A 23245-nucleotide genomic window follows, 5' to 3' on the forward strand; every position below is an offset into this window, starting at 1 on the left:
GCTTCTTTTGGCGAAACAAGCCTTCTACCGTGCCAACCACGACCGTGAGCGACCCCACCGTCGCCGCTTTGGCGGTGAGTCCCTCAAGCCAACCGAGTCAAGAGTTCTCAGTTGAGCACCACCTTTGACCACGTCCGCAAAGAGCCCAGCCGAGTCCACCGTGCGACGTTGGCCATCTACCGAGCCTCATCCGCAATCCGTGATCCGGTTCGATTCCGATAAGATTACACATGTTCAAATTGTAGGGTTCATCAACGAAAAACAACGCAGCGGAATATAGAACCATGGACAGGATCCATGCGTATATTGAAATCGAAAAGGAATTTCGGTACGTACCTTTTTGCATCAAAAATAAATCAAGAACTCGGATGGTCCGGATGAGCGCCCCAAGTGTTGCGCCTCTACCGGTATCCACACACACGAACGGAATTCTCCAACGATCCACGTGCTAGCGAAAGATCTTGAAGTTCCTTTTTCTTGAACACCTTTTGATTTTCGATACTCTATCGAAAAACCCTAGACAGAGAACGATTCTCTATCTATTTATACAGCCTCATTATCTAGCGAAATTAAAAGAAGTGGGCCGGGCTATTTGGGCCCGCCAAACCGTCCACCTTCAATCGTACGTTTAATCGTTATCTCATAACGCGCACGACCGCATAGATAATTTAAATAGGAGAATAAATTAAAATCTACTTCTTAAGTAGATCAAGGCGCATAGACAATATTAAGTCCGTTCGCTATTGTGTGCGACCCTGTAGGTTCACTAAACATTAGCAGTGTGCCCAAAACTCTTTTGGCCCACAAGTCATAAGCGGTCTCTAGCAACACATTATGACTACCTAAGTATAGTGAAGATCGGTTTTCCGACACAACCTAATCCACAACTAATATTAGAGTATCAACCTTGATTGATTCTTAGGGCAGACCACTAACACAAATTAGGTAATAATTCTATCCGATTTGATATGAATCGTTCAATTGCTGTTTACGGATAGATTGTATTATCTAATTGATTTAATTGAGATTTAGGCATTATCCAATTAGGGAATTAAAGATAGCGGTTGATTTAATTACTAATTTGATCCGTAAAGATATCGGATCATTTTTTTAATTATTTCAATTTAATATTGAATAATTGTTGTGCCTAAAGATTGCGATAATATCTAATTTAACCAGCAAGATGGTTGGTTATTTTTAGATTATCGTAATCTTTAATTTGAAATATTTGTGGATTGTGTGTGTGGGAATAGGTAAGTCTTTATATTTAATTTAGATAAGTGCCATGTTTTGTAAAGACCAAAAAGATTGAATTGCGTGATAGATAGGATAGTTTCCTAACTATATATATTAATATTGCATGTTTAGAATTAATCTAGTTAGACTTGTCTTCTAGATTAGACTGCATGTTAGGGTAATATTTATTTCATTAAGATAAGTTTCCCTATTAAAATAGGATTTAATCTAAATTATTTCCTAGTTTGAATAGGATAACTTTTCTAATTGGGTTGTTAATTTTCATTATTCATTTATTACGAATTTTAATAAATAAACAAAAAACAAACTATCATATGCATGTCATATAGTTTGCATGTTAGGAAATTGCATGTCATGTAGATTAGAATTTATTTCAAGATAAAAGAAAACCCAAAAAAAAATATTTAATAGTTTGGGTGTGTCCAATTTCTTTCTTGCAATTTGGTTGATTTGCTTCGAGTGTTAACTCAATTGATTGCGCACCCGCATGATCACCTCACACGTTAATGGATAGGTTAAAATCAATTCAAGCTGCCTATAAAATATTTTCGAAAATAAAAGAGAAATGATACCGAAATGGCGTTAGAGTAATCTAGCGTAACAAAGTTTCCAAATCAATGTAATCTCTGATTCGTAGAAGTAAAGTAATTCCCCCGCATTTTACTTGGGTATCCAATCGACCCATAAAAAACTGATTAGTGGCAACTCCTAGATAAAATTAATTGCATGTTAAAAACTTGAACTTAAGTTGTGAATTGATATTGACTTAGGAGGACGCGAATTAATTAAGTTTAGACTTGATAATTCATTAATTGAACTCCCAGGTGGTGCACCCGAGATAGGTCGCGACAGCTATTATTCAACCTATTATGTGATGGTAGGAGAGAATAGATATGGATCTTCTCACGTGCTTTTTGGATGCCTCCTCGTTTAGCCAGACTCTCACTAGGATAACTCTGCTCTCAGTTTGGTATCTCAAGATGGCTGCGCGACAAGTCCCATCTCTGGCACGGCTAGCTCGAAATCTCCGTTCAAGCTTTTTTCTTATTTCTTTGCTTTGTTTTTTTTTTTTGAATTGGTTTCCTTGTCATTCAAGTTTAAGGCCAACTTCTCTCACAACACCAAAAATTCCTACCTTGGGAAAAAGAAATGAATCGACAAAACATTAGAAAATATGAAAAGAAAGTAGAGCTCACGGGTTGCAATATGTGAAATGATTAACCCCATTTTACGTCAATTTGTAGTCTCCCTAGTACTCGCTGTACTGTCAAAAGAAAAACTGCATATTGCTTTATATAAACTAAATAGTAAAGGATTTGAAATGTCACGGTTTATAGAAAAATAGGTTACATGTAAAACGAAAGAAAAAGCTAAAACAATTTTTTTTTTATCCTTAACAAGAACCTTTAACACATAAGAAATCATGTGCTAGATCCCGATCTCAACAACATTTACTTATTGTCTTTGTGAAATTATAGGTGAACTCAGTCTGCTCGACTGTCATTAACAATTTTTTGCATGGGCTCATACTTAGAAGTGGTGTCTATAAAAAATAATAATAATAATCAGTAGCAGGGATTATAAGTGATAATAAACTGCTCCAAAAGCTGAGGAAATTAATCCTTTAAAAAATTGGTGATTTTTATTTGGACAATTGAGATAGAATTAAGATTGAACCTAAATTGGAGGTTACTTAGGAAATTAATCCTTTTTAAAATCCGTCGTGAAGAATTCTAAAGTTATAATCCTTGTTTGTTTGGGATCAATCAAAAGTAAAAAGTGTGCTTTTTTGTCATTATTTAAAATGCTATACTAAGTTTGAGAATATATGTAAATAGAGTATGTTAATCTACATCTCAATGGTTTTTTTGTCAGTCTCAACGTGAAATTTTCAAGAATCTCATAAAAAAAAGTCAAAAGTGAAAAAATAAAAGCTAATCTAGAGATGACATTAGCGATAATATTTTCTCACAATTTTCTTTTTGTGTAATATAATTTCCACAATGTTAATCGTTATAGATGGTTAAAAAAGATATCGCTGATTTGAAAAGATATCGAATGGGAGGGGTTTCTCGGAATATTCCCTAAAATCTGAGAAGGAACAAGAAAAAAAAAAGGAGATATAAAAACGGGCTTTAACCGAAATGAAGGTGAATAATGCCTGCGTCTATGGATTCTCCATCTCCAAAAAGGCTTCCCTTTGAATCTGAAGACGAATCTGCCGAGAAGGTAACGAATTTTGCTGCATAAAGTTTCGTTTTTGTGCTTGGAAAAGAAGATCCCACTCTCTCTCTCTCTCTCTTCGCTAAGCCCACGATACACATAAACGTCTCAGATTGTCATTGAGTTTTTTCTAACCTTGTTTGTTTTTCTTTGGTGAAACTCAATTCAAAGGATCGGATCAGCTATTTGCCCCATGATGTTATAGGCTTTATATTATCTCTTTTGAGATCTAAAGAAGCACAAGCGACTTGTCTTCTTTCCAGAAGATGGAGGCATTTGTCTACTTATCAGGTCACCAACCTTGATTTCGACTGGTCTGACTTATTGGTTAAGATGGAAGATAACCCCGAGTTGGCGGAAAAGGAGAGGGCGAGATATGTGGAATGGGTGAACAGTGTCTTGCATCTTCAAAGTGGAGGATACCATTTACGTAGATTTGCATTATGCTTTGACCTGAATATCTCATATAAGTCTCACATCGATCGGTGGATTGGTTTTGCATTGGCAAAACGAGTTAAAATTCTCCAACTAGATTTCGAGCCCGCGTGTCTGAAGGATATGTCACCAGATTGTGACCCCAGTCGCTTGCCATATATGTTAGAGCGTGAGACACTTATGGATGCTAATGTAGGGCGTTCACAACGAGCTTCAGGTCTAAGTAATTATGGCTTGGGCCCTTCTAGTTTGGGCCCTTCTAGTTCTTGGCATGTTGGCTTTAGGTATCTCGAAGAGCTCACCTTAATTCGAGTCAATGTGGAGAGAGAACTCATTGAGCAATTGCTTGCCAATTGTCCAGTTCTAGAGCGATTGGTTTTGGAGGATGCTCCTACTTTGAATAGGCTTAAAGTTTCTGGCCAATCACTGAAGCTGAAGTACTTGCGCATCGCAGGTTGTGACAATCTTGAAGGGGTTGAGATTTATGACACAAACCTTGTGTTTTTCACTTTCTTGGGACTTCTAATTCCATTGTATTTGGACAAGCTCCCCCAGCTGTCCGAGGTGTCTATTATAGGATTTCATCCGCTGCTTGTGCATGAGATCTTGTCTCAACTTTCAAGTCTTTCTTGTCTGCAGATTCTCAAACTTCAATCTTTTGATTCACCCAAGGTAAGAGTACTGACTATTTTCATAAAGTTTCATAAGTTATTTAATTTTACAATCCGTGTTGCCTTTGATTTTCTCTCTGTCTAATATGCAGGAAAACTTGCTTATTCATCAGCTGCCTAAATTAACAAGTGTCAAGCTATTGGAACTGAAATTCGACGGAGCAAGAGGTGCAAGTCTACTTCCATTGACTCTCGTGATCGAGGCATGTCCCTGCTTGCAGAGTTTTGTGTTTGAGGTGGGTTTTCGAGTCTCATTCAAGGCTTCATCTATTTAGGCATTAGAGTCATGTAGTAGGATGGAATATGATAAACCAAGCCACTGTTGAATCCTATTGGTGAGTTGTTAGGACATCATTTGTGTAGTAATTGCTCGACGAGACAATCCACATAGACTTACTTTATTTTACAAGTTCTTTCTTTCACTGGCATTCTCCAATGTATCAATATCTTGTGGCGATCAATAATATATGGCATTCTTCTTTTGCCACAGATGACATACCCATGGGAGATGCTATGCACGCAGAGAGAACTAGAAAGAGTTGTTGGATCTCCCCATTGGTACCTAAAGGAGGTTGAATTTAACAATTATCATGGTCAACTTTGTGATCTAGAACTAGTGTATTACCTTGTCGAGAATGCGCCTGCTCTTGAGAAGTTAGTGGTGAATCCCTGCGTTGAACAATATCTTAAGGACGTGATAAAAAGTGCTCTGCAACAACTCAAGGGAAAGTTACCTCCAAGAATTGAGCTGGTGATTAATTAACGAAACCAGAGCCTCATTCACTTGGCATCTATAGTACTGTTATGGTTGGCTATTATTCTGCATCCTAATCCTCTTCTCCCGTTTAAACTTATTTTTCTGACTGCAGATATAAGTTTGCTTATTAATAATTTGTTGTTCCAGATTTTTTAATTCGGATTTTTAAGTAATGTAATTGACTCTTTTGCATTTTTACCCAATATGGGAAGCGGCGAGGCCATGGATAATGGATGTTGCTGGTTTTTGGTTTAACTTTCTCTTGTGTTCCCCCTTTTTGTTGGTGATTAAAGTGGTAATAGGGAGAGAACGTATTTATCTAGTTATGGGCTAGTTAATCTAGTCAATAGCAAATGTTGTCGTGTGCCTAAATGATAGTGCACTTCACTTGAGTACAAACATTCGCCTGATTATGCTACCACTCTCTGCCTGGATCGACGTGGGAATTCCCTTGGACATTGTTACCGGCTATAGCGGGTCGCATAAAAAAACAAATGCGTGGGTGTAAGTTACTACCATGTCTGCACAAAGTACATCGTGCAGGTGAGTTCCTGCTGCATACTATGCCAAATTACTACAAATTTTCAACCTTAGCACATAGAAATGGACATTAAGCACACGTATAGCGTATAGATGGATCACTTTGGACATCAAATACAATAGCAATGTAATACTTCTTTGGATCTGGAATGATACAGTACTTGCAACATAGCATGTAAATAATTTTATGTAGCTTACAAGTTAAAGGATAAATCAAAGGTTTAAGTATCCAATCTTGCTCATATGATACCCAATATTATTTACAACCGCAACATCAAAGTCAAAAGATAGGTTGATCTAGTTATTCTGGAAACATTGACTAATTTTGAACACTAAATGGCATGGGAATATGATGACGAGTGCCCGGACTAATAGGGCGGTTTGGTCCAGTTTTAGCGTTTCCTACAGACTTTCAGATTCTTCTGAGCTAGTGGTGTCTCTTTTTTGCAAACATAGGATTGTCACATTGAGTAGATATTAAGCACATGCTATCACAACAACTCGCCCATATGAGCACACACAAATAGGATTCGACAGTGACTTGGCTTATTCTTTCCTATCCTTCCACCTCTGTTGAATGTCTAAATAGATGAAGATTTAATGAGGTCCGAAGACCCACTTCTAACACAAAAGTCCGCAAGTAGGGACATGCCTCAATCATGAAAGTTATCGAAAGTAGACTTAAATCTTTCCATCCGTCAACTTACAGCCGATCGCTTGACATGTGTTAATTCATGCAATTGGTGATTACACAGTCCCGTTCTTGTGACGGGGGTTAGGTTCTTCCATCTTGTACAATCAATTCGAGGCGTTGAAACCAAGGTCCCTTAACTGAGTAGTCCACAAATATCTCCTTCTCGGAATGAAACAGAAATTGCTTGTGTTTCTCTGGATGTCAACCGGAATATATACGACCGACAAGAGACCGAGCAAGACGTGACAGAGAAAAAAGTTGGCTAAGTTTTGAAAGCTCTTAGTAAGTAATTAAATTCAGTTAGTCGACAATAAAACTAGTTTTAGCCGGCAGAAGGTCCAGGTGAAAATAACCATCGTTTCGGAAGAAAATGTCGAATCAATTGAGGAAAGACCATTAGAGAGGTATTCGTTAAAAGGTAAATTCGATGCAACCGTTAAATAGTGGAGCCGAAGATCCAAAAAGTAACTGGTAATGGTAACTGTGAAGAAATAGAAGAGGCATAACCGTCGAGCGGTGGAGTCGGTGGTTTTCAAGTAATCGTTTGTAAATAGGGGTTGTTGAGTTGTAGGAGTCATCATAGAGTGTGTTTGATTTCTTTGTACTCTTTGTTGTACTCTTTGTAAATACCCACATTTAATTTTATCTTCCTGTGCACTTTACCTTTCCAGTATCTTTATGTGGCTGGGAAAATTACTCAATCAATCCTCAATATATCTCACCGATATTAATTCAGTTATGAACTTTTCAATTTTGTCATACTAGTCATAAACATTTGTGGCGGCGTTCTAATGTAGTCCTTCCAATCGTGACAGCTTAGTCTTCATTGCCAAGTGGCGCACGGTCACACAAGCAATTTTTAGCAAAATTTGGCTGGAATGACCATATTAAAATATCACATAAAGGTTTGGAACTCAATTAGCAAAATTGAAAAGTTTAAGACTTTATACAAAAGGTTTAGAACTAATTGGATAGTTTCCCCTCACATGGCAAGATATGATGATCTCCAATCTTGGTACTTTTCATTTTTTTCATCATTTACATTTTTTGTCCAAGAATCAATAAAAGACCTTTTTACAACTTTTGTCAATTCACCCATCGAACCATACTTCGAAAGGTACATCGTTGACAGCTTTCGGCGAAACAGCTTCTATAAGTGACTTTGACATAGAATAGTTTGCATCCAATTGGTGCGATTTGAAAATATATTTTCTAGTTTTAAAGTTGGAGATCCCATGATGCACCCAACCAACAACGTCAACCCTATGTGCGCATGTGTGGGGTGAAAAAGAATCTTTTAATTTACCCCGTTACTTTCTACACTAAGCAAAGAAGAGAATTTTATTAAGGATAATTCATGAAGGGACAAAGTTGGTAAACAATAACCTCTGATTGTCAAATATATACGAAGAAAGTACCCTTTAATTTTCATCTCGTTAATAATATCCTTGATTTTGGTAAAAAAGATGAAAGTCCGTCCTTTGCACTTGTAATGCATCTCATGGATTTAAAAGCTTCTGAATAGAGCATGAACAAATAGAGAGTAAAAACAATGTAGTAACACCACAAGATTTTCAACCTCTTCTTTAGATAATTAGAAAACTCTTCTTCCGAAGGCTTGATATTTGCCCTGATAGACCAACTTTTCCCAGTCATAACAACTCCTGATTCAAGCTAAACGGCTCAATGGCATCATTTCTGTCTTTCAAGGGCAAAACTTATAAAAATAAGTAAAGATATAATAATCTCTCTCCTCATAAAGTAAACTAAGATCCGATCCGATCACACAGTCGTAGTCAGCATAGAGCCTCATTGGACAATCTTGGCTGGTGTCGGAACTATAATATATACGAACAGCAATCTTGTTGATTCGCCACATGCAATGCCACACACTTTCTTTTCGACCATTCTCAAGAGTTATCCAAAGGTCGCTTTCTATGCCCTTTGGAACCGATGATAAAACAAGGCCATGATGAATCAATCTGTCATTTATATGATTTTCAAGAGAAAACTTCTGCTAGGGTTTCTTGCAGTGGCATTTGTTTTTTATTTTTTTGTTTGTTTGAATTTAAAGTTACTTCGTGTTTTTCAGAATTTTTAAGGCCCATTGTTTCGGCGACGAAAGTAAGCTAAGGCGTAATTATTTGGCGAGTTTGAGGGAGTTGAAGTCCGCTTAACAAGATTACAGCTGTGACAAATCCTTGAAATATTCTTATTATAAAAATAAAATAAAGGGGTTCTCAACTTTGCAAATGCATAATATTCTAGTCAAGTTGTGTTTGAGATTAATTGGGCTTGATGACCTGTGGTCTAAGCCCATCAATTCACCTAAACACTTTATAAAACATGCGCAAAGTAGAGAAATGATGGGCACTTTGAGTCCGCAAACCACTCGGACCTCGTGTGAAACTTAGCTGATCAAAAGAACTCAGTTTCACTAAATTCAAATGTATCAAGTTCCGACGATAAATTTTCAGATACTACTCATACAAAGTGACGTAATTCCCGACATGACAAGACCGTTGGTGCATGACTAGCCTAAACTCAAAATCCTACCACGATGTGAAAGAAAATACTTCATATTATTAACTAAATAAGAAAAATTAGCCAATTTGTTTTCCAATGATTGTTGACACCTAAATTTTAATTACCCAATTAAAAATTATTACACAAAAATTAGGAGTTAAAATTTTAATCCCTAAAACAAAAATATTTTTATTTAATTGCATGGCATATAGAAATTAGGTGCATTTTGCATTAATTGGACTTGTTAGAATAAATTTTTCTTTTTTTATTATTTTTTAAAAATTAATTAAAAAAAGGGAAAACCGGGCCGAGGATTTTTGGAGTTGATTTACTATATATTTCGTAAGGATTTCGGTTGCTGCTCAAGTGCCCAGTTTTGCCCAGTTTGGCCCCGATTATGTGCATTCTCAGTTTTTCTCTCTCTCGGGAGCTTTTCGGTGATTTTTGTTGAAAAAGGAAGGCGTGGCATTTTGTTGAGTGAATACGGACTTAGTCGGCATTTGGCTAATTTCAAAGATAAGAATCGGTAATGTTTGTTGAATGTGTGCATGATCACGACACGTTCCGTCTAGGCGGGAGTTCTAGACGATGCCCGGTGGAAGCTTGGATGCCGTCTAGGCGGGAGTTCTTGACGTTACCAATTGCGGTGGAAGCCGGATCGATGCTCATAAGTGGAATGCCGTCGGGTACCAGGCTTGCCGGGGGGTGTTCGATCCCCAATGTTGCCGTCGTCGATGTAGCGGGATGATGCCTGGTTACGCTAGAAGACCGGCGGGAGTTCGGTGGCCCAAGAAGTCGTTAAAAGTCTGGACATTTATAAACGTGTGACTTGCATTAGGGAATGCCATAATTGAGCTTTTATTGAGCATGTCTAGATTATTAACCATGTTATGCATGTTTATGCCACGAATTGGGTTGTGCATGCTTGTCGACCAATTGGTCGTGATATGGCGAGATTTTAACGTGTAAGGTTATGTATGTGCCAAGGCGAGGTAAGGTCGCCTGTGATTATCCATGGCATGTTGATTGTTAGAGTTGCATGTTTAGGTTGCCCGAATGTACCCGTTAGCCTAAACGAGGCTTAGGTAATTGCTTATTGAGATTTCATCTCATTGTTGCAATATAACCATTTCAGGCTCGCAACCATGACTGATCCGGAGATGCCGTCAGTATACTACGGGGATCAAGGATAGGTCGAGTTACTCCGTCTTTTGAGTGTCCCTTTTTATAGAGAAGTTGAGCTAGCCAACCGCCGATCCTTTTTGCTATGCGTGGTTGTTGCTTAGTGGCCTTTAGTAAGGCATTTGAATTGTATATGTTGTAATTAACCTTATGTCTATAAAAGTTTGGTTTGTTGATGTGTTTCCAATGTCTCTTTACTATCTCGTTTGATTGTATGTTGTATGGAGAGTTCATGTGTGCTTCCGCTTATGCTATTCGTTAGTATTTGGTTTTGGGTCGGCAACAAGTCCTGGGATGTCGCATGTTCGAACAACCTCGGAGGGATGTTGCGCGTTCGTGGGGTTCGGGGCGTGACATCATCTCTCTTTCTTCATGTAAAATCTACTTCTTTTTTTTAATATATATTACAATTTTTTTGGATTTTTTTTTCCTTTCCTTCAATAACTCCTTGTGTCTGTAAATCTTCTACATTTGAACAATACAGATAATGTAGGGAAAATTACCAAAAAAGTCCTAAACCTTTTGCAATTGTGCCAATTCAGTCCTAAACCTTTTTTTTTGCCAATTCAGTCCCAAACCTTTTGCAATTGTGCCAATTCAGTCCATCCGGCCACTTTGGCCGGCTAGCGCTGACATGGACGCCGGGCGGCTGACGTGGCAATTTTTAATAATTTTTTTTTATTTTTCGAATTTTATTTTATTTTTTCTCTTTCTTTTTTTATTTTTCGCCTATCTGCTTCCACGGCGACAGGCGACAGGCTGAGGCCGACGAGGTCGCAGATCCACCTCGCCGGCCATGGGCGAGGGGCTAGCCCTCGCCGGCACTGGCGAGGGCCAGCCTCGCCGTCGCCGGGCGAGGTCGACCTCGCCATGGCCAGGGTGAAGTCGACCTCGCCAAGCGACGGCGAGCTCAACCTCAACCAGCCATGGCGAGGTCGACCTCGCTAGATCTGGGTGAGGCCTCACCCAGAGACAGCGAGGCCGCCCAGATCTGGCGAGACCTCGTCGTCGCCTGGCGAGGTCGACCTCGCCCGGCGACAGCGAGGCCGCCCAGATCTGGCGAGACCTCGCCGTTGCCATGGCCTGGCGAGCTCGACCTCACCTGGCCATGGCGACGGCGAGGTCTCGCCAGATCTGGGCGACCTCTCCATCGCCGAGCGAGGCCGACCTCGCCATGATCGGGCGAGGCCTTGTCATTGCCGGGCAAGGTCGAGCCTCGCCATGGCCGGGCGAGGTCGAGCTTGCCCAGCGACAGCGAGGTCGAGCTCGCCCAGTGACAGCGAGGCCTTGCCCAGATCTGGCGAGGCCTCGCCGTCGCTAGGTGAGGTCGACCTCGCCCATGGTCGGCGAGGTGGACCTCACCAGCCTCAGCCTCTCGCCGGTCGCCGGACGGGCGACCGGGGAAGAAGATAGGCGAAAAAAAAATAAAGAGAAAAAATAAAAAAATTGAAAAATATTAAAAATTACCACGTCAGTCGGCCGGCATCCACGTCAGCGCCGGCCGGCCAAAAGTGGCCGGATGGACTGAATTGGCACAATTGCAAAAGGTTTAGGATTTTTTTGATAATTTTCCCGATAATGTATCCAGTATATATCCTACATTCACATCCAATTTGCTTTTCTTAGAATTATATTCTTGAATACTAGCTACGAACCGTCTTTATGGCCTCAGAATATTTCCAAAAGATAAAATAAAATGGTAGGTTTCTTGAATTCCATAAATAAACCCTAGCAATTGACCCGATTACAAGACACATGGCTCAATTTATGGTCCCGTTGATTTATGCCGACAAAGTAAATGCTTTGATGTGCACCCAGTTGCCGATTATTTTACCGTGCAGGATTCTGTCGTGATATCACTGTTGATCAAGTTTTTTCATTATCAATTCGGATCCCTTCAATATGTGAATTTAATCTCACTAATAACTTCTAGTTTTGCGTCTAAGCTTATCACTAACGAAAATTAGAGGCCTCCAAGCAATGACTTAAGCCTCGTATTGCTTTAGTATTCACAAGTGATGTTGTATACATATCTGGTTCAATGAAAGGTGAGACCATCTAGACCTCCCCGTTCTCACCCTTCGATGTGTCGTTACCTATGTCCCTCGAGCTTATGATCTTTGTCTCGCTAATTGCTTTGGGTTTCATGCTTTGGTTTAACCTTATAAAATGACAAGATTTACTACAAGTCGTCATTTTCGACAAGGCAATATATAAGTCATCGAAAACAACTTAGTTAAAATCTGGCTATTAATGATTGTAACTATATGATTTCAATCGATGTTGTGCAATCGATGGTACTCGGTTGTATCTTTTCCATCATTGCAAATCCTAACCATAAGCATCTAGAAATGTATAATTTAAGCTTTATTAGTACGTCAATCTTTAGACTAATCAAACTTCCATTATCTATTTGCAGTGACATCCACAACGTTGCGGAAGCCAAGCGATCGAACAATAAATTTGACAGAACAAGAATATATAAATTGGACACCAGATTTACGTGATTCGATCATAATGACCTACGTCCACGGGGAGAGCAGCACGGAATTTCACTATAGATCAAGCGATACTACGGAGATTACAACCACACCTGAGTTACTCAAACACTCTAAGTGTTTTCCAAGCTCCAATTACACCAATAAATCAAACAGTGTTTAGCTCCATAATTCCTCACGAAATAATCTCTCAATCTCACGAAGAAATTGTACAGAAATCTTAATACAAGATATAATCGCTACAAACACTTGAATTCTTGAATATAATTTGCCAAAGAAAGACCCACGAAACTCACTGCCAAGCACTCTATTTCGGCGCTTCAAGTCTTCTTCCTTTTTTAACCTCACGGAGCAACCCACAATATATATAACTCGTATGTCCACCGCCTCTTTTGTGACCGACTCCAGTAGCATCTGATTTACTTTTTTTTCTTTCTCTCATGCAATTGGCCGCACCTATTGGACAAAGAAACTAAATCTCAGGAGAGATTCGGTCAACAAAGTCCAAGATTGGACTTTCCTATTTCATCTTTTCTTTGGCCGACTTCATGAAGGAAAAGTATCGGAATATTTTCTTTCTTCTTATTCTGACCCATGCTGACCAAGTCAAAGTCCAACTTCCGGCGTGAGAACAAAGACTCTAATTCGTATATGAAAATTGATCGTCACTTCAAGAAAAAAGAATTTTCATATTTTTCTGCAATCTTTGTTCGGATCGGGTTTCATACGATGGGCTTAAACTCGAGACATATTTTAACACGCAACTACGGAGACAAATGATGTAAATGATGCCAAATACGACAGATATGGAGGATACCCAGGCCGCGGGTCCGGAGGATACCCGGGTCAAGGTGGCCATGGTGGCGGCCATGGAGGTTACGGACAATGCTGCCCCTACGGTTGCTGTGGCAGCAGACGAGGATACTACGGCGGTGGAAGTTGCAGGTGTTGCACTTATGCTGGGGAGGCTGCTGAGACCGAGCCAGAAGAGAAGCCTCAGAACTAAAAGAACAAGAAGGCCTGGCATTGCCATATGCAGTCTGTGTTGCATTAGTTAAAGATGCAGGAAATGCCTCGTTTTATGATGCGGTGCGATATGAGTGAACTACGTAGTGCATATAAATAAAATGTGTAATGTGTGTATGTAGTCTCTTCAATCAAATATATAAGAGTGTCTGTGTTGATTTTCGGTTTGGCTAAACGAACGGTGTTAACAATATAGCCATTGATCGACGAAAGACTTCAATTTTCCGAACATATGAATTCGACACATAAGGTAAATTGGTGTGCTTGCTACAATGCATCTGGCTAGTCATTTTCTTTTATATGTCGAAATTTTCTCTATTTATATAAAAAAATAGTAAGATTTCCTAAAATCGATTGCATTTAAATGACAATATCGATAGGTCAAATACCCGACGTAGAACATTGCCAACTAGTTGAACTCAATCCTTTTAGAATACGTCAAACGCTTCTCCTTCTCACACTTACTACTAATTTTTCATTACCAAGCATCTAAGAACCTAAATGACGCATATAGAAAAGCACCCCTACACTGTCCACTATATCAACTGTAACCGGCCGGATTGGATTACTTTGCAGTCGGTGGAGCTATCTCAAGAATTTGAGGATTGAGAACCTTTAGCTTATGAAGATAAATATAAAATGTAAATCTCTTATTGTAACCAATTAGCAACTATTTTAATAACCTTGACGCGTCAACAATTCAGTAGAAGAAAGTTCAAATTTTAGACATGATCCAAATTTGAGAAAAATATCCTACCTTAATCCCACAAATCTCTCTCTCAAGTTAGTGGTTGTGATTGTCAAGGGAATCGCTTGTGGAATCGCCGTCATCTACATCAGGCGGCCTCCTTTTGATGTTGTTGATCATGCACAAATCAGTTCATTTATTCGAGCTCGCACACACACATATAGAAAGAGAGGCCGACAACACACTACTATAAGAGGGAGAGCATTATATGTGTAATAGTTGAGATTTGTAGTGGAAGTGTGGAAAATGTAGTATATTCACTTCACCAAAGAGTACAAGCCATCCCTTATATATAGGGTGGGACGGCAACTGGGTTCAATTAACTATGGTATCATAGTTGGAACATCACTCTTTAATTTGTGCAGACCTCTCTTCATTTTCCAACAAGTATTTTAACCCACATGTTTTGGTCAATGGTCAACAGCAGGTCAACGATAAGTCAATGGAAAGTCAACGGTAGGAGCTGACGTGGCGGATGACGTCAGCAAGCAGAGGACCGCTGGGCGCGTGTCTCTAGAGGTACGTAATGGCACGTCCAATGGTGGTTGGCTGTGAAACTTCAGGAGCTGCCTTGGCGGAGGGCAATGAGTCGTGGGTTGGTGTTTGATCTTCGAAATGAGCAATGTAAGGTGTTCAAATCATCACTTAACAACAGTGGGCTCCTCTGGTCAGAGACATGGCGGCGCGCGTAGCGGCGTCCGTTGGTGACAAAATTTTACGATGTGGCTCATCTGAGGACAGTGAGTTTGATGGTGGTGTTTGTTTTTCAGAATGAGCAGCGAAATTGTACCGGACAACAACTTAAGGCTTCGGTCTTCGTGGAGAATCGTGAGCGATGTGGCCGGTGCGGATAGCATCATGACGATCACCGTGGAGTAGACTCAATGGGCACTCCTTAGGCAACAATGGCTCTGATACCAAGCCAAGATTTGCAAGTAAAAGAGAGAGAAGTGTAGTATATTCACTTCATCAATGAAGAGTACCAACGCTCCCTTATATATAGGGTGAAAAGACAATCGGGTTTAATCACAATTAACGTAAATCATAATAAACCTAATCGCAAATATATACATCTTACAGTGACGATAGCCAAGTTACCGTGGTATCTCTTGTGACAAGACATGGTCATTAGTTAAAAGCTTGTAAGCAAGTGCTAGCTATATTAAATCCGTCTAGTGAATCTATTTATTAAGTAATGGGACAAGATCCTTGTTGGTCGTCAATTGGGGTCTAATGACGCAATCAACCACTCGACAACCCTATTTAATATACAAAGTCTTAGTATCCTTAGCATTGCAGTGGATCCCGTCAAGTATAATGGTTATAATGCATTTTACAGAGTGCATGGCATCGAATAATTCCCAAAATCTTGCGCAACATGTAGGACTACGAAGAGTCTCTCCAGAAATCATCCGTGACTCACCCATCGTCCAAAATCATGACATGATCCAAAATCTCTTTCTCCTCATGCAAATTAATCTTTTTTAGTAAGTCATTTCTGGATTTTTATTTTTCTTCTATAACTACTTCGTGTTTTTAAATCTACTGCATCTGAACCATACGGATAGCATATATAGTGTATATCGTACATTCACATCCAACCTGCTTTGTTAGAATGATATTCATCTAAGGATGCTCGCTACCGTCTTTATGCCATCGAAATATGTCAAAAGAAAAAAAAGTTAGGTCTCCTGAATTACATAAATAAGCCCTAGCTATCTACGTTATTACGAGACACATGGCTCAATTTATGGTCCGGTTGACTTTTGTCGACGGAATAAATACTTTGATGCACACCCAGCTGCCCATTTTCTTCTTTTTATCGTGTAGCATTGTGATGTGATATCATATGCGGATTAAGTTTTTTAACTATCAATTATGTCCCCACATTATGTGAATTCAATCTAACCAATGACTTTGAGTTTTGTGTCTAAACCTATCACTAACGAAAATTAGAGGCTTCGGATCAGTGGCTTAAGCCTCGTATTGCTTTGGCATGCACAAGTGATGTTGTATACATATCCGGTTCCACAAAAGGTAAGGCCGTCCATACCTCCTCTTTAGACATGTCTTTGGACTCGTAAAAATGACGCGATTTATTACAAGTCATTCTTGACAAGGCAATATAAACGCCGCCATAATTAAGTGGTATCGAGGGGCCGGTGTAACTTACCCGATGTACTTTGACCATGTCTCGAGCTTTAATAAATAGTTGGGATTGAAATGCATTAAAAGCTTTTGCGGGCGGCCACTTCAACATTCTCAAGCTTGGGGGAAGTATCTCGTCATGTCATAATCGTTTAGACTGAGTAATTGTTCGATTTAATTAGTCATTATTGATCGCAGTCTAAAAGTTGAGTAGGGATCTCGCATTACGAGGGAGGATAGATAATTCAGCACCTTCGTTTCAGTTGAATAGACTTCTCCGAATGGTGACGGAAGTCCAGAACAACTGTAGCGTCACTGCTACAATACTTACTCACCAAGTCACCTACCAATGTCAGAGAGATTTAATGTTCGACGACTTTTGATAACCTTCTAATTGATCCCGAATGACTCGTCAATTTACATAGACATCACCATAATATCACGTAGAGACGTTCAAAGTCAATGTCGTAAAATTAAGGGATAAGTGCACTATAAGTCCTAAAACTTGTCACAAAAGTGCGTTTGAGTCCTAAAACTTGCAAAAAGTTCATTTGAGTCCTAAAACTTGTCAAAATGGTTCATTTGAGTCCTAAAATTAACACCGTTAGATTTACTAACGGAAAATGCTGACGTGGCGCTGACGTGTCGTTTTTAATTATTTTTCTTGAGACACGTGGCGCCACGTCAGCAAAAATAAAAATAAAAATAGAAAAAACTGAAAAAAAAAACCAAAAAAAAAAAAAAAAAAAAAAAAAAAGAACCGGCGGTGGCCGAAGCCCGGCGGCCGGGAAGGACCGGCGAGGGTCGCCTGGGCCTTCCCGAAGCCCGGCGACCCTCGCCGGCCCCGGGCGAGGGCCGGCGACCCTCGCTCAGATCTGGGGCGAGGGTCGCGCCTCCCCCGCATCGAGGGTCGCGCCTCCCCCGGATCGAGGGTCGCCGGCCCTCGCCGGGACTCGCCCGGGGCGGCGAGGGTCGCCCGGGCCTTCCCGAAGCCCGGCGACCTCCGCGGCCCGAAGTGAGTCCGGCGAAGCGGCGACCCTCGCTCGAGATCTCGGGGCGAGGGTCGCGCCTCCCCTGCATCGATGGTCGCCGGCCCTCGCCTGGGACTCGCCCGAAGCCCGGCGGAGCGAGGGTCGCCGGCCCTCGCCGGGGACTCGCCGGGGCCGGCGGAGGTCGCCGGGCCGGAAGGCCCGGGCGACCCTCGCCGGCCCGGGCAAGTCCCGGCGAGGCCGGCGACCCTCGATCCGGGGAGGCGCGACCCTCGCCCCGATCTCGAGCGAGGGTCGCCGGCCCTCGCCTGGGGCCGTCGAGGGTCGCCGGCCCTCGCCTGGGGCCGGCGAGGGTCGCCGGGCTTCGGGAAGGCCCAGGCGACCTCCGCCGGTCCTTCCCGGTGGCTGTGGCGGCGGCCACCGGGCTTGGCCACCGCCGGTTCTTCTTTTTTTTTTTCCTTTTTTTGGTTTTTTTTTCAGTTTTTTCTATTTTTATTTTTGCTGACGTGGCGCCACGTGTCTCAAGAAAAATAATTAAAAATGACACGTCAGCGCCACATCAGCATTTTCCGTTAGTAAATCTAACGGTGTTAACTTTAGGACTCAAACGAACCATTTTGACAAGTTTTAGGACTCAAACGAACTTTTTGCAAGTTTTAGGACTCAAACGCACTTTTGTGACAAGTTTTAGGACTTGTAGTGCACTTATCCCTAAAATTAACGCAAAAACTGATACGGCAAAGAGAAATCACCACAAAAATAAACAAAAAATAATAAAAGATACTAAAAATTTATATGATTCGTTCCGAATGTCAATATATACTCTATGAGAAAAGCTGGCAGTAAATAATTCATAATAATCGAAAAATAAAAATTATAATTATTCACACACTTGAGTGTTTTTCATATTTAAATTACAATGGGGCTTAAAGTATTTATAAATAAATAACTCCATTAGATGAAAAACTTACGGTACAAATTGCCAAGTATTTTCCACACCTAGGTTACAACAACCCGTCCGAGAGAGAACTTCTCTGCACGTCCCTTTTGTACTTCAACTCGCGGCCAGAAGATCTCAACAAAACCCACGAAGTCCACAAAAGAAAGGAAAAGATATATGCGGCCAAATACAATGTATATTAGGGGATGTGCACTATACGCATTTGTTTTGGTCAAACCCTTGGATGATACTGGGGGTGTGCAAAGAAATCGGGAACTATCCGAAACCGGCAGTTCCGTGGAGACTGGTGTGAGTACCAGTCCGATTTCTAGTTTTAGGCGTAGAACCGTCCACCGGGACCGAACTAGTAATTTATATATATATATATATATATATATATATATATATATATAATTTTTAAGAAAAATTTCCAACCGAAAAAAGAATTCTTTTTAGGAACAATGAAAACCTTAAAATCCCTAATCTGAAGCTTAATGCCCATCAACTGAGTGTTCGTCTCGTCTCACTCTTATCTTGTTTGAGTCGTCTCTCTATCTATCACTCATGGTCTCGACTCTCAAGCTCCACGCCTATCGGCTTACTGCCTCCATTCTCAACTCCCATCGACTCACGGCCGCCCTTTGGCCGTTCATTGCCTCCCTCTCTCACTTTCGGTCACCTCCATTTGAGTGAGACTTGGTGGGACTGGTTTCATGGATCCACTCGGGCGGTCCGATTCTCGGGTGGATCTATAGAACTAACGGACGGTTCTCGATTTCAATTTTTCGAAACCGGTCTTCAGTGGGTGGTTCCCAGTTCCATGGTGGGAACTGTCCATTCGGACCATGCTCACCCCTAGATAAGACCAATACAAACTCTAAACGGTACAAGTGAGAAATTCTATTTGTGTGCACCTTCCTTCATGCAATTTGGGAAACTTCCTCGACAAAGAAATTCTAATCTGTTTTGGGATTTCCATCTCAACAAATTCGGTTTAACAAACCGATATCCCACAATCGGGTCGGTTCTGTACACAGGTTTTAACTCGAGACATGTTTTACCACAAAATATAAACATGAATCTACGGATGAAATGATCTCATTTGGCAGACACTGAAATGAAAACCCTACAAATGTCATTAGTTTAACTGTATTTAGTCAGATAGACGTTCACAGCCCTCTCTCTAACTTGGGAAGGTCATTGCGACCTGTTTATAGCGCGAGAAGTTGCCATTTGAGGCAAAGTACAAAGTAGGGGAGCGATCCTGTCCAAAAATGCACATCCAACGTCGATCTCATGATAAATAATAAGTAGAAAGAAGACAAGCCTTCTCATCAAGTGGGAATTATGCATTCAAATCAAGAGATAAGATCTAACACTGCTGAATCAGACCCCTCTCTCTCTCTCTTGTCGCGACCTAAAATTTCTCAGGTTAATGGATTGTTAAGACTGAGCCTAACTCGGGCCCTCCCAAGCCCTACCAATTCGCAACTTAGGGTTTAAGTTTTTTAACATGCAAAAGCTTTCATGCTTGGAGTCGCCACTAATCTATTTATGGTAGATCGATTAGAAACCTAAATAAAATATAGGGAGATATATTTTATTCCTACGAACCAGAGATTCTAAGCTCGGGGACTTGATTACGTTAGATCTAGTCTAACGCCCTTTCGGTACCTTTTCTTTTCAAAAATATTTGTGCAGGCAGTCTGGATCCATTTTGTTACCTAATCACTAACATGTGAGGTGTTCATGCGGGTGCGCAAACCACCAATTTAACACCCAAGAAAACAGTAAATAGATTGCAAGATTGGGAGAATGACGTACCTTAAAACAACGCAATCATCTGCATTGTTAGTAGAAAATCATACAGACAATCCTAATATGATTTCTAATTAACAAAGCAAAGCACTCGAGATGTTCTTTAGGGTTTGCGCTTTATTAAAATACAAACTAACCTATATGCAATGACGTGCAAAAAATGACATGCGATTAATGCAACCTAGCATGCGAACTATATGTCATGCGACGACGTGACCTAATTCTAATGACGGACAAATGATTTATTTTTGGTATTTTTCCCATAAAATTCGGAACAAAAAAAATGTCTAAATTAACATGCAATCTATCTTAATCTGTCCTAAAGTGACTCATTTTTTTGGGAATTTCATGGAAATTCGAAATCTAAATATCCTAAATAATCCACAAAGATTAAAACAATTTCTAATTTAAACTAGGAAATATGCTACTCTAAATCCCAATTTAAATCAAATAATTATCTTACTCTCTTGGATATATTTAGGATTCTTTAAGCATGCAAATTTTAATTTAAATCCTAACTAACATATTTTTGGATTTTCTTTATTTAAAAAAGAAAGCAATCAAATAAAGATAACAACCTCACTCAAACAATCCACGCAATCCGCAAGATTCTTCTTATCAAATTTGGATTAGGAAAAGAAATCAAACTAACGGTCATATCTATAGGGTTATAGATATCGACGGAAAGTTGATTGTTCGAATTTGGAAAGCGAATAAAATATATTATCGTATCCAAGTGATTATGGATAGGATAACGATTTTCCGTATCGCCGCGTATCGTACCTTAGGGATAAGGTCGGATAGTCGTCCAGATACGTTGCCAAATTAGGAAAAATTCCTAATTTTGAGTGTTTTAGAATATTGCGGATAGAGCAAACAATATCCCTAAGATTTTAACAATCCACCAAAGAATATCCACGAAATATTCAAACACCGAAAACTTAGGAAATTAAACATTTCGGAAAATATTCGGATAATGATCTTACCTAATTTGCGGATATCTTCCAAATTCGAACTCGGTTCCGGACTGGGTTTGTGGATCGTAGAACGCGTGGTGGCCAACGACGGCGGACTGGCAGTGACGACGGCGGCGGTTCGACGGAGAGCGACTCAGCTCGTGGTGGTGGTGTGTCGGACAAGCACGTCGGGGATGCGCGAACTTCGCCACGTCGGTATGGCTTCACGGATCACCAACGTCGCCATCCTCCTCCCGTGAAGAAGTGCATGCGATGATGATGCCAGATGTGTCGTCCAGAGAGCACACTTGTGCATGGGATAGCTTTTTGCGTGAATCTTGGTCGATGTCAGAAAATTTGCCATGAAAGAACAAACGAGGATTGGACCGACAATAGACTTGCTGGACTGATTGCTGATGGGCGGCCAAGGGAAGACTCGCAATGGTAGTGTTCACGACGAGAAACAGCCAAAATAGCGCAGGGCAATAAACTGCTCGGAAACTCGTCGGGGAGCGACCGGGCGTCAACCAGAGCAGCGAGGACACAGCAACGTTGCTGAATGCTCGCCTGGAGGCTGCGGGTAAGAAAGTTACTAGATCTGGGTCACGGTGTTGGGAAGAAACTCCTTCAGGTCACGTTCTTTTCCTCTCAATCCTCAGCGAAAGTCTTTTTGATCGGGACATCCACTGCTTGGCCCTCACTCTCTTGTTGTCTTCTTCCCCTCCTTCTTTGTCCTCTTCTTTGCTGCTCTTTGTGAAGCTCTGAATGTACTCACTCTCTTCCTCTCACGGATGACTCTCTCTCTGGCCGTGTATAAAATTGTGTGGCCCCGCGCTCTCAGGAGTTGCATTCTGAAAAATTATGAGAGTCCCCCTCTTGAGTGGGGGTATAATCACATATTTATATCGCAACCCTAAGTTAATTGGCCGGGCTTTCTAGTCCTAATGGGCTTTGGCTTAGGCTTTATCCTTTAATTTTTATTTAATTCCAAATTGACTGAATTGATTTGGGCTTTTCTTTAATTAAGCTTAATGGACTGATTTAAGCTCAAATTAAGACAACCAAGGCCTTTTAGACTTGTGATTTTCGGCCCCCGTCTTCCGAGTGAGCCGAGTTTCGTTCAGTGCTCGAGCTCAGTTTGCGCGATGGATTTTCAGTTCACTTGCCACCGCCGGTTCGATGTGGAATGCAGTTAATCTATATGAACCTAAACTATATGCTATGCGATTTTGATATTTTTATTTAGGGGTTAAAATTTAATCCCTAATTTTCTATGCAATTAATCACTAAATGGTTAGTCAAAATTTAGGTGTCAACATCTCTCTCTCGTTAACAGCCAACCACATTTTGTGGGGTTTCAATCAAGAACGCTCCCATCTCTCTCTCTCTCTCTCTCTCTCTCTCTCTCTCTCTCTCTCTCTCTCTCTCTCTCTCTCTCTCTCTCTCTCTCTCTCTCTCTCTCTCTCTCTCTCTCTCTCTCTCTCTCTCTCTCTCGTTAACAGCCAACCACATTTTGTGGGGTTTCAATCAAGAACGCTCCCATTTGCAAAGTGCTTCCATATCTTCTCGTGCCTATAAATAAGCTTGGAAGGAGCATTCCCTTCTCATCAAACACATACCTATTTCAGAGATCTTCACTTGTTTTTTAGGGAAAGAAGGAAAGATGAGTTCAAGAGTTTTGATGTTACTGGGTCTTTTGGTTGCTTGTGTTCTTCTCATTTCCTCGGAGGTGTCTGCCAGTCTATGCAATTAATCACTAAATGGTTAGTCAAAATTTAGGTGTCAACATCTCTCTCTCTCTCTCTCTCGTTAACAACCAACCACATTTTGTGGGGTT

General features: G+C 40.7%; 1 protein-coding gene across 1 annotated transcript; it reads left to right on the forward strand.

Moving 5' to 3' along the window:
* Positions 1 to 3360: 3360 nt before the first annotated feature.
* Positions 3361 to 5598, forward strand: LOC115662048 (uncharacterized). Its single transcript, XM_056302441.1, has 5 exons — positions 3361 to 3486; positions 3652 to 3771; positions 4555 to 4587; positions 4679 to 4822; positions 5077 to 5598. Exons 1-5 carry the CDS (start codon positions 3415 to 3417, stop codon positions 5347 to 5349), a joined length of 642 nt encoding a protein of 213 aa, XP_056158416.1. The 5' UTR covers positions 3361 to 3414; the 3' UTR covers positions 5350 to 5598.
* The last annotated feature ends 17647 nt before the right edge of the window (positions 5599 to 23245 follow it).

The sequence above is a fragment of the Syzygium oleosum genome, unplaced genomic scaffold (assembly GCF_021117445.2).
Source record: "Syzygium oleosum isolate NSW1041296 unplaced genomic scaffold, Sole_v2.1 Sole_v2.23, whole genome shotgun sequence".
In the NCBI taxonomy this organism is placed as follows: domain Eukaryota; kingdom Viridiplantae; phylum Streptophyta; class Magnoliopsida; order Myrtales; family Myrtaceae; genus Syzygium; species Syzygium oleosum.

What these genes read in the sequence shown, in the direction of transcription:
- LOC115662048 (XM_056302441.1), top strand. Translation starts at nt 3,415, where the DNA reads ATGCCTGCGTCTATGGATTCTCCATCTCCAAAAAGGCTTCCCTTTGAA. An exon ending in AAGACGAATCTGCCGAGAAG is followed by an intron (nt 3,487 to 3,651) that starts GTAACGAATTTT and finishes CTCAATTCAAAG; the next exon opens with GATCGGATCAGCTATTTGCC. An exon ending in GGCATTTGTCTACTTATCAG is followed by an intron (nt 3,772 to 4,554) that starts GTCACCAACCTT and finishes TCTTGTCTGCAG; the next exon opens with ATTCTCAAACTTCAATCTTT.